The sequence below is a fragment of the Tenebrio molitor genome, chromosome 1, assembly GCF_963966145.1.
Source record: "Tenebrio molitor chromosome 1, icTenMoli1.1, whole genome shotgun sequence".
Lineage (NCBI taxonomy): Eukaryota > Metazoa > Arthropoda > Insecta > Coleoptera > Tenebrionidae > Tenebrio > Tenebrio molitor.
In genome coordinates, this window is record NC_091046.1 from 14,074,626 (window position 1) to 14,087,436 (window position 12,811).

General features: G+C 31.6%; 1 protein-coding gene across 14 annotated transcripts in view; it reads left to right on the forward strand.

Annotated features, from left to right (window-relative positions):
• Positions 1 to 12,811, forward strand: part of LOC138122304 (uncharacterized) — a 194,396-nt gene that overhangs the window by 165,778 nt on the left and 15,807 nt on the right. For 11 of the 14 annotated variants that reach the window (XM_069036498.1, XM_069036494.1, XM_069036497.1 and 8 more), the window contains one exon: positions 6,151 to 6,350. In XM_069036498.1, coding sequence (XP_068892599.1) covers positions 6,151 to 6,350 — 200 coding nt within the window. Of the gene's footprint in view, positions 1 to 4,586; positions 4,638 to 4,691; positions 4,812 to 5,013; positions 5,033 to 6,150; positions 6,351 to 12,811 lie in introns of those variants that run through there. The other 3 variants (XM_069036502.1, XM_069036508.1, XM_069036510.1) reach the window with 3 other exon arrangements.

Genomic DNA, 12,811 nt, shown 5'->3' on the forward strand with positions numbered 1-12,811 from the left:
TTGTAAATTGGTCTATTAAAACAAAAAAGGACATCAATAAATTCTGATGACATCGACGAGAGTGAGAATTAGAACCGACATTCGGTAAATTCGACCACAGGTGATTTGAAATGTTCTCAACGAATTTGAAGACCATTTAGCTATCTAACAGAAAGTTGGTGGAGCTCATTCTGAGAATTTAATTTAACAAAAAAAAAAAATTCATAGTAACATTTACTGAAATCCTTTTTCTTTTAATTGATCGATTTAAAAAATACTTTCACTACTGTAAAGAGGGAAAAATATATCTCATTTGGGTCCTCTTGGTAAAATTTTTCAGTTTTTTTTTCATTGGGAATAGAAAAATGACAATTTAGAAATACAAATTTGATATAAATCTAAAAGAGTTTTATTCCTTACTTTACTCTCCCACTGTGTAACAGTAATAGTAATACATTTTTAAAGCAATCACATAATATATTGTACTATTCAATTGTTAAGAAAGTGAATGCAATGCAGTTGTTAATAAGTTAATATACGAGAAGTACATACTTCAAAACAGTGAATTGGCAGTTATTTTTCTTTACAAAAATAACATGTCTGTGCATGATATGCGAAATTAAATAAGTGATAACTGATAACGTACGAGTTATCTTTAAAATCTGATTTTTTTTTAATATCTATGTATTTTAATTTTTTTGAGAATGAGATAAATGTACGGTCGATGGACAAATAAAACCCCTTTTTTCTTCTCTTTTTGACAGACGGAAGGTCTATCTACTAACGATGAATGAAAAAAATTGGTACCTCACACAACAGTTTTTTGAGTAAATGTCAAATTTTAGTTCAAAAATTTAATTTTTTATAATGTAAACTTTTTAATTGACCTCAAACAAAAACAAAGAAACATCTAGGGTTAACAATAAAATTTAATGCAAATGTTGAAATTGTCCCCCGCCAACCATTTGGCACTCACCGACACTTTGAACACTGCGCTCAATAATGTCAGGGCTTATTAAATTTGTTCCATTTCAGCGCAAATTCTCTGCCGTAAATCTTCTAAATTGTTTGGTCTATTAAAATAAATCTTCTATTTTAAATAAACCCATGCAAAAGAATTTTTGCAATAAAAATTAAATTACATTTTTGAAGTAAAATTTGTAATTTTCTCAAACAAATTGTCGTGTTAAGATACCAATTTTTTTCATTCATCGTTTAGGTAGTAAGAAGATATATCACAAAGCGAAGAAAAAAGTGGGGGTTGTCATTTTAAAAAAATGGTGATGACGTCCTAGCTCAATCATTACATCATGAACAAGTGAAGCAACTTAAAATAAGCATTATGAGAGGTAAATTTGACCTGTTTCAGCGTTTTCGACAAATGTCATTAGTTTTGAAATTACTGAATTTATTCCATAAGTAGTTTCCACACTGTATTTGTTTCAATTCCCTAATATAATTGTGTCCTTTTTGATTAAACCATATGCAGCGTGAAAATGTAACATATTACATTAATTAATAATAATAAAGAGGATTTGCGGAACTGAAGGGGAAACTATTAAACATATCATTTCTTCTTGCACAGTTTTGGCTCAGAGCGAATATAAGAAACGTCATAATACATTCGCTAAAATTATACACATGAATTTAGCAGTTAAATTCAACTTATTAAAGGATACACAACAACATTATATTTATAAACCAGAAAGTTGTTTGGAAAATGACAATTACAAATTATATTTTGATCGTACAGTTTTAACAGACATTCATATTCAGCATAACAGACCAGACATTATTATTTTAAATAAACAACAAAAGCAAGCATATCTTTTAGACATAGCTGTTCCAAATTCACACAATATAACACAAACATATAACACAAAAATTAATAAATATTTAGAACTCTCCGTTGCTATGAGAAATCTTTGGTGTTTAGAAAAAAATTCGATTTTACCACTTATACATCATTTCAGCAACGGGAATAGTACCTACCGCAATCTCTTTTTAAAAATTTAAAAATTTTGGACTTAGAGAACACATTGGTAGTTGAAATTCAAAAAGGTATTTATTATTATACTCATGTCATATCATAAAACACAAAAAAGTCAAAATGTGGAGCTGAGACGCCGGTAATTATGTTGAAAATCGCATTCATAAAATTATAACCAATCAAATTTTGTAATTTTTACTTTAGCAACCAATAAGACGATGATTTAGTGGAAATCACCATGGACATCACACAACACACTGATTTCCGGAAATCACTCTAGAGAGATTTTCGGAAATCATATCACGCGGCCATTCATTCATCAATACACACTTATATAGATATTTATGCATTAAGGGAGATATGAACATGATTTTTCCCTAAGGTTGACGTGGTTATAATCCGAGGGCCTTTGGCCCGAGGAATTATAAGTCAACCGAGGGGAAAAACATGAATATCTCCCGTGGTGTATACAATATTTTATTTTTTAGTCTCTCTACTTAAAAGTTAAAATTTTATTAAAAATATTTAGCAGGGAAGATTGCGTGAATATGTGGTTGCTATAGTTTCGTTCTCATGAGTTTGTTGCCGACAATGTGGAGGGCAAAAAAATTTGACAAATCCCAAGGGAGATATGAGTTGTTTTTCACAATCTGTATCTATGACGAAAAGAAAAAATATCGTGTTACTAAAAAATAAAATAATTTTATTTATGCGAATTTCTAGCTGAATCTATTTCGAGCCGTTTTGATTTCCAGAAATTATTATTTCTCCCTGTCTCGTTTTTTAGCGTTCGTGGTGATTAATACGCAAAAAGAACTCGACAGGTCGAAATAATTTCCGTTAATCAAAATGACTCTTAATAGATTATACAGGGTGTTTCTGAAATACGTGTGTTAATTTTAGCCAGTGGAAGAACGCGCCAAATCATGGAACTTTTCTCTATAACATTTTTACGAAAAAGCAATACAAATTGATTTAAAATTTGGAACAAATTAACCATCAAAGTGTATACCCGCCTATGGGTAAGGGCGAAAATTTTCTGTTGTGATAGAAATAGAGCTTTGTTAAAAAGTTCCATTGTTATAGAAAAAAATAAATACTTAATCAAAATTTAGATTCTCATGGTTACAAAAAATAGAAACTAGTTAATCACACAAAACGACTCGTTTGGTAAAAATTGTGGGGCAAAAAATCTTGGAATACTTATACGAATTTTACAAAATGTAATAGAGAAAAGTTTCATAAATTGGCGACTTCTTTCACTGGTTAAAATTAACACACGTATTTCAGAAACACCCTGTATATGATAAGCACTGCACTATTATTTGATAGTATTATCCGTAATAGTGCATGTACTCCGGCAAAATTGCCGTGTCGCCGAGGGGTGGAGGATAAAGACTGTCCTAATTGTGTATTTGCACATATCCAAATATAATAGTTAACATGTTCGGATCTTGTAGATAAAGGTTTCAAAGGAAGGTCATAATGAGTAAAAGTTCATTGAACAAAATCGTAGTGCCACACTTTTAATTTGCAATTATTTTATAAACATAAAGTTATAAATGGAATTACTATTGTCTAATGCGAGCACTTTTGTGTTCAATGAACTTTTACTAATTATGACCTTCCTTTGAAACCTCTGTCTACAAGATCTGAACATGTTAACTATTATTGATATTTGAATATGTGCAAATACACAATTAGGACACTCTTTATTTAGTACACATAAAACAAAGAATGTTTTAATGAAATATTAAATTGTGAATTTCGCTATCCTAGACAATAATAAATAGCCAGATTTTAGCCTAAACTTAGCAGACTCTTTTAAAACAACTTGCGGAGTAATAATAGATTGTTGCTATTCTTCGGAAGAATTGCAATTTTACGTTCTATAAATTTTCTTTTGTTGTTATATCTTTTATTTACGTAAACAAAGTTTCTTTAAACACACTTTAAAATCCTTGTAATATATTTTATTGGATAATATTGCACAATAAAATAGGTACTTCCTGTTGGATATATCGGGTGTTCATTTAAATTTTCCGTCCAAGTTGCCGTTGAACAGTCGATTGTGAACGCGCTACTCGTCAGTCTGCAGATTAAAAACACAAACGACGCAAAAGGTGTAACCCGACTTTTTTTTATAACTAATAATAAAATAAATATTTTCTGCCAAGTAATGGCATTAAATTAATAATATTAATAATAATTCTTGCAAAATTATTTCAGCAGTAGTAACAAAACATAATTGAAATTAATAGATTAATAGATGACTTTTCTACACTACTGGGGTCTTTGCCACAGAAAAACCTAAATTCAGCTTCACATTGCACTTGGTTCGAAGTCAACGGCCTAACCCCACTTCAAACAAACTCAGCTCTGTTGTAATGCATTGCTATTAGAACGATGGTCTTAAAATGATGTTGATTTTAATTCTTACTTTTATTTCTGAAAAAAAATCTCTCAGTCATTACCATTATTTAAGAAAAAGAACAATAATGTCTTTTCAATTTGGTATAATGTAGTGAAGCGACAAGCAAGTGAGTCAACATTAAGTAATGTGTGTTTTATATGTTTAACATTTTTAGAATTTTTAACGAAAACTTGGGGTGTGATTCAAAAGTACGTGTTAATGGAGTCGAGGAGTTTTACTAAATTTAAATATGGAGTGAGTTGTTTCCAACAGTGACGTTTCTCACACGATGAAACCAATATTTACATTTAACAGAGCAAGTCTGGCGATGTGGATTACTGTGTTTGTCGAGGTGCTATTATAGTTTGCTATTGTTAATTTATAAGCCGGAAGTCAAGTGTAGAAAGAAGAACGTTTTTACGGAAATGGGTATTATAGTTTACTTTTAGTGCTTGCCAGGTAGACAGTTTACAAAAAAGTCTTGCCTGTTGTACATACCACGGTATAGTGTAGTTAAAGAGTCATGCAAAATATGTGCATAATTACTTTCATTTATTTTTCCAAATCAAAAGCCACCAGTACTAATACACTTTGCTCTGTGACATATATGTAGGAATTTTTCCATTGTAATGTTTTCCATTCATGAGAAAGTAAGTGTATGTATATATTATTTCAGCTACATAAATATATCTATAAAAATTTTAAGCGTTAACAACATTGATTGCGTTTTAACAACTTTAAAACTAACAGTTTTATTTAGAAGCATTTTCTACAATAATATTTTCTACGTCAAATTAAGTTGTCATTTTAATAAACCAAAAAACGATGCAACAGTGGTTAAATGTGCCAAGTAAACTGAATATTTTGCTTGCAGGCTCATTATTTATAAGTACAATTTTTTTAATAAGTATATGATAATAATTTTAACAAATACTAAATTGACATGTGTTTTATTGTGTATAATGCAATATCAGTAAAAGGTAAAAATAATTGATAATAAATTAATTAGGTACCACTCCTTCAGTACCTGGCAATGTTATTATTCACTTGTCGAACTTGAATGTTGAATCGCACCGTGTCCAAAACGAAAAAAAATCTTCGAAATTCGTGAATGGTTTGACCTTTCATTTTTAACGAACGTGTTTTGTTCGATTATAAAATTAAAAATTACCTGTTTACAAATTTTTCCAGCGTATGACTTTGTGTGTAATTGTACTCACAACTCAAATGCGTACCTATGTGTTAAAAGTGCTGTTGTATTTTTTAACTTTTCAAACTTTAAAAATCTCTTACATCTTATTATCAAATAAATTTCAAATCAAAACTGCTTTGGAATATCATTTCTTCCATTTAATAAATACATGTGTCGAATGAAAATCCAAAGCACTCTTGATCTGAAAATTATTTGAGCACAACACACGCATGTTGTTGAAGTTGCACGTAGCACGTGCACTTATTATTTTTATAAATTGGCATGCAATAAACCACAAAGCATATATTAAACTAATTAAAAACCATATAGGGAAGTATGTAATTAGTAATTTCCTTGAATCTTGTACCTGCTGATCTTTTGTTACGAACAGGAAATAAGAATTTTCTTTATTTTTCAATTAATTACTTTAAGTTACTACTATTATTATGACATATTATATATGTACTTATTTGACAATTGGCGTTTTGATGTTAAATTTTTTCAATTTATTCTAATTTCAAATATCATCACTATTTTGACGATACGAGATATTAATATTAAAATAATTTTTTTCAGCACCAGTAGAAGTTCCAGTTTTAACAAGGTGTTTTTCCAAAGAAGATTGGGTTTTGTTAGATGCAATGGGTTCTAGTCCTTCTATAGGCTGCTCTGGACGATTTCTCACAATGCACAAAAGACGACGCAAAAAACTTACGACTCGATCTTTGATACAAGATCACGCAATACTTGATGACATTCATCACGGACAAGTTCAGGTATGTAGAAATGATGTCATCCAGATTTTTATATAATTTTATTTACTTTTATCCTTTTTGCTTTAATAGACCATTTAAAACAATTAGACGTCTGTTGCCAATTAAATTTTTTGCGTTTTCCTTGCACCGCCATAGTACAAATTGATTTTTTCCAAACATCGACTATAAAAAAAATACATAAGTTTAAGGAATTTTATTCCTCACTTCACAATCACACTATACATCACATCAAAATTGATATTAATTTTTCATGCAGCTTAATTGTTTATGTAGTAGACAATTTCCTCGTTTAGTATCGTAGAAGATAAATAAGATTTCTACAGTTGTTGACATTTAAGTCGGTTTTTTAGGAAGCGGAAAGAAAAACGTGTCGTTTAATGACATAAGTTTCCTAAATCTGGTTTTATTAAATGCTATTTGAATATTAGTCATATTACAAATGTTATCACTTATCAGTTTATGTATAACTTTAGGTAAAGAGATGAAGAACATGTTTTGACGTTCAGTGTGTAGTGCCCTCCAAAATTATGGCATATAAACCATTTTTTGTATTTAGATTTTATGCTCGATTTTATGCCGTTTTTTTTATGGTGAATCTCTTTGATCTTATTTTGTAGTAAAAACTGTCATACTGAATACTGATAATCTAGAGTGTTACCAACTATCAAAAACCTGGTTGCTTGATATTTGTCAATTTCGTAGAGCATTTTCATTATGAATTCGATAGATTGTGAATAAAAACTTTTGGTTTCATATCTCATAGGCTTTATATACAGGGTGTCCCAAAAATGGCGTACTAACGGTGCACTACGGTGTAGAAGAGACTACCGTAAACGTCAGAAAAATGTTAAAAAAATTCTATTGGACTTATTTGCTGATTTGGCAGTCTATGAAAGTGGCATTTAACAGGTTAATTATTTCAAAATATATCTATTAAATTGTCATGACAGCTACTTCTAATCGTACATATTATCACAAAGTACAAGATTACTCACTATCTATATCTCATCCTGCATAATAGAGAATTTAGAAGCTTTGGAAATCGAAAAAATTATTTTAAGTCCACTACGGTAACATTGCATGGTAATGTTGTACGAGTACATCTTTGTTTACATTGTATTACCGTTAATAATAATAATAATAATAAAAATTGATTTTTTTGGTTTGAAAAATGTTTTCCATATTTTTTTCGTGTACATTTAAACATCCTCGATACGGTAGTAAGTAGTTAGTACGCCATTTTTGGGACACCCTGTATAAAGCGATGTCAAGTTCGTTGTTAAAGTTAACATAATGTCAAGCGATCTGATTGGGGGATAAAACATTGGATTTGAATCCGCCACTCAAATGGGCGGATTTCCGACTTGACGCGTTGTTAGCTGACACGATGTTAACTAAGCTTTATACAACCGGGCCATAACGTTTCAAAATGAATCAGAATGAATTTTAAATCTGCATTCTACCACCAAACAATGCGCACGAATTTTTGTACTTGTCGATATTACTAATCGTTTTGGTCTGAAACGATCACCAATATCCAGAGTTCTGGATGGCTTCCACGACTCCACGAGACGGAAAAATATTCCAGAAGAATATTGGACAAGGACAAATACGACCAACAACAGCTCAACAAGATCGTTTTCTGCTCTTGCAGTGGTTGAGAGAGCTTTGCAAGTCACGACTTTAGAAATGTATCATCTGCATGTTAGTGGAATACCATTAGCAGAAAACTTGTAGGAAATGAATTAAGGCCCAGAATACCTGCACGGAGGCAACGGTTTGCTGTACCTCACTGTAGAGAAAGATTGCTTTTTGCACAAAATCATATCGATTGAATGTTGGGTCAGTGGAGATTGGTGATGTTTTCTGATCAGTGTAGGTTTTGCCTGTACCCTAGTGACAGACCTGTTCGTGTGCAGCGATCCTCAGTGTAACATTATTTCGGAAATTAATTTTGGTGGAGGTTCCCTGATGGTTTGGGCACACATTTCTTTTGACGCTCGCACAGAGTTGGTAGTGAGGGAAAGAGGTACTCTGAATGCATTGAAGTACATTACTAATATTCGGGAACTTCATGTTGACCTATTTGAACCATTTATTGATGATATTGATAGCTGATCACTTTATTTTTATGTACGATAATACTCGACTGCATACTGCTGGCAAGCAAGAAGTCCTGTTCTAAACTCCATCCAGCACTATTGAAAACTTCTAACAGTTACCTTTAGCCCTAGTTCAACTTCGGGAAGAGATTGATCAGAAAGTGATAAATAAGTTATTTATAAGCATGAGACGTCGTTGTGAAGATGTAGTAAGGGCTAGGGATAGCAATACACGTCTTTGAATTTAACATGTTGCTTTAATTATTGTTGCAGACTATTACTTTTGCGAATGTATTTCTTTCAGTCTTAACTAGTACGACTCAAAAAGTAGGCATTAAAAATAAAATTAGGTTGAAAACACATTTTTTCCACTACTAGTCTCAGAAGGCTTCATTATTAACTCCAGAAGTAGAATTTCTCTCCCAAGGTTAAAATTAAAAATTTGTTACACAGTCTAGGACTGGTTTATAAATCTATGAGGGGCATGATGACCAACTCAATAGACCGGGACCAATGGTTTAACGTGACTGTGTAACAAAATTTAAAAAAAAAAAAATGTTAAAATGTTAATAATTATTATTCGAAAGGGTTTTAACGTATCTAGTAGTGGAAAAAATAGTATATAAACCACGGTGAAGAAGTCCCTTATAGCCTTCGCGCCTTAGAACCCTCAGCACGCCTCGGGCTCTAATCTTGGCGCTCTGGCTATAATCATGAACTTCTTCACCTTGGTGTCTAATATACCACTTCCCCTTATGCTATAATTTGCAGGGCAGCGTATTAACGCTTAAACCAATAGAAACCAAGCTTTTCGTTTTATCAAGAAATATAAATTATAAATCGAATCGACCTTGGGAATAAATCCGCATATCTTTTGCGATTGATGCAGTTCAATGTGCACTGCATACATTAACGCCTAAACCAATAGGACCAAGCTTCTCGTGTTATCCTTGAGGAAGAATTCGCATGTCTTTTCCAATGATATAGTTAATTATGGTATTTAAAGTTACTTCATTTGGAAACCTTGGTAAACTTAGTCATTTAAAATGCAGTTTCGTAAATTTTGACATAAACGTCATTCGCTTGATTAAATGAAATTGTGAAAAAAAAATCGAAGAATTTTTTGAAAAATGTTTATTCAAATAATGTAATAAATGTTCAAAATGCCGTCCCACAAGCTTGAATTCGTGCCCAAAGCGACCTCTTCACAGGCATTAACATTCCTTGAGTGATAGATCTGCACAGATAGATAAAATTTACGAAACTGCACAGCTACCTATGTTATATGTTTTTTTAAACCAAAAAAAAAACAACTTAACTTTGCAAATGAATTGTGGATTGCATTTTCAATTCCGTCGGGCTCATTAAATATGAATATCCTGTATAGGCGTTTACTATTTATTGTATTATTGCAGTCACCACCACCGTACAAAATTTTAGTAATATCCTTGAAAACGAAACTTTTTTTAATCCAAATAAAAAATGATAGAGAAAAAAATCTACCCAATTTTGCCTCATAATGAACTGTTTGCATTTTGGCAGATCATTTACCTAACACCCTGTTGTATAGTAATTAGATGGTTTTTATAAAATAATGTCTAAATTATGTATATAGCTTAGTCAATATGTTTTCAATTTTCCAACAGTTCATTCAATTCTATTGATTAATCGAAAATTGTATTTTCCGTTGACCGCTTGTTAATTTCAATATTAATGAATTATTTTGTCTAAAATATAGTGTATACCCCATTAATACACTGTTTTTCATTAATCGACGATTTTTGCGATTTTGACGTTTTGATGATATTTTGATGTATAAACAACCTCGAGCATGCATTGTTTGCACTTGCCAACACTTCAGCAGGTAGTGCAGCAGGGTTTTCTATATTTTATAGCTCCATAACTGCACAATTACGAATTCACTTTTTCAAAAGCCGACCTTTTTGGTTATAATTCGCATGTCATATTTTTCAAAGGTAACTAAGTTTTCTTAGCAACCGTGATTTTTACGTGAAATTGAATGTGAATAGAGTTGACATCTTCTGACACTCTTTGTGGAAAAGTGAATAGAAAGTGTTGAAATATTTTAAAATGGCCTACCCTGAGGTCAAAAAAAGGATGAAGGTATTTTTAAAGGTTGTCATCTTCATCGAAAAAGATTAAATTGGTTTTGGTTTGGCTTTAATTTGAAATTTTGTCACAAAAAACAAAGTTTGGGGTCAACGAAAAATTTTTGTAATCAACTCGTTTGTTAATGGGCGATTAATAATTTCAACTGTTAAAGGCACTCCCTCGCTAGACTCGCTCGTGCTTTAAACAGTTTCGATTATTAATTGCCTTCTAAATTTCCGCCAACACTGCATTCTATGTTAGAAATACAACCGGCAACACTGTTTAGTGAAAAATGCGTCAGGTTGTATTTGTGAGGTTATCATTCTTTGTGTCAGTCAATTTCCGTTTTTACAACTCAAGATTTTAGAATAAAGGAAAACAACGTGCCAACCTTTTTATCTCTTCGAAACATGTTACTAGAGCATTTTTCATTTTAGCGTCAAGTAAATTACGTTTTGTTTGAATCATAATTAGAAAATAATTATACTGCCAACTTTGGTTATAACAATCCCCAGTTTAGAAATATTTTTATTTTGCCAACATAATTCAACAGGTAGTGGAAATTTAGAATTGAGATAAACTATAGTTTATTAAATAACTATTATTTATCAGTTATTTTATAAATGTACAATTCTGGAAATTTTGATACAAAAAAAATGTCACTGAAGGTAATGTTTCCATTGATTTAATTAGTTAATTCATTAGAATTTCGTAAATGTCTCTGGTTCTGGTTTGTTAAATTTTCATATAAAATACAACTCTTGACATGGACATGTGCCGCTTATACCGTGCGATCGAATAAAAAAAAAAATCAGAGTAAGCAAAAATGGTGGTTTGAACCAATCAAAGCATCAGAATAGCACAATCCAGGTAACATCATTTTTTTTTATTCGATCGCACGTTATTATTCTCCTGAATTTTAACTCGTTTCTATGATATTTGGAAATACAACTCGTGTTACGCTTCGCTTCACACTCGTTATATTTCCAAAATCATAGCAACTCGTAAAATTCAGTCGAAATATAATCGGCAATGTCCATGTCACTCGTTATACAGGGTCATTATAAATATTGAACCATCGCAGTAGGCGTTGGTGACGTAGTTGCATGTGCCGTAAGCCTCATAACATGAGTGAGACTAGTATCACCGATAGGTGGCGCTACCGGCGGTAGTGGAAATGTGTCCACTACAGATTTCACGAGAGGGGTACTTCTGAATTTTTCTTTTGCCGCAACCAACAATACCAATGGCAGTAACTACTAAATCAAATGTGTTATTTCTTTTAAATTAGAAATCAAAGTAAGGTGAGTAGATTTGTCAGAAAAGTCAGATTGGCAGATAACCTGTATTTAATCAAAATTCAACAAATTAAGTCAATGTAAATATGAGGAGCATGTCAGTTTTTTCATCATTATTGTAAAAACAAATTTTTTGAATTGACAAAGATTTTTTCCTTTAACGTCAAAGAAACAGGACTAAGCGCCATCGTGGATTCAGTTATAATTATTTTAAAAATTTGAAATCAAGATATTGTTGCAATGTGTATAATGGGTTGCGGCAAAAAGAAATTCAGAAATAGCCCTCTCGTGAATAACCTGTATACAGTGCATTTTTTTTAACTAGGGAATTGCATGGTAAAACTTATACCCCCTGTTAACTTTTGTTCTGATGAAAATATTCAAACTATTTTTGGAACAAAGTTGGAAGATTTTTTAAACTATCGGATAGATTACAATTCAATATCCTAAACTGTCGAAAAAGTTGTGAAAAAAATATTTTCTAGCGCGCCGGAATAATAGTACGTCGAGCGGCTCAACCAGCACCTGACCATCTCCACTTTTGACTTTTGTCACTTTCATTTAAAAAATAGCGAGATCTCCTGGAGGCTATGATTAAATTAGCTTTTGGAAGGCAGAACATGTAAACATTTATTTATTTAAAAAAAAAACAAAACGTTAACGCACAAATAACTCAACAAATTAACAGAAATTATTAAAGGAAATGTTCCAAGTGTTTTCCTTCGACTGCTAGACAATGTCCCAAGCGATCTTGAAAGTTTCTTCGCGTGTTACTCTTGCCCTTAATTCCTCCAGTTTCTGGTTGACCTCTTACGTGTTTTTTTTTAACTGTTGCCGTTGGGAATTGCATGGTCAAAATTATACCCTCTGTTAACTGCAGATTTGGTGCAAATTTTTATTTTTGTAATAAATCATTAATAAGACTATGTAATGCATACTGTTTGAACAA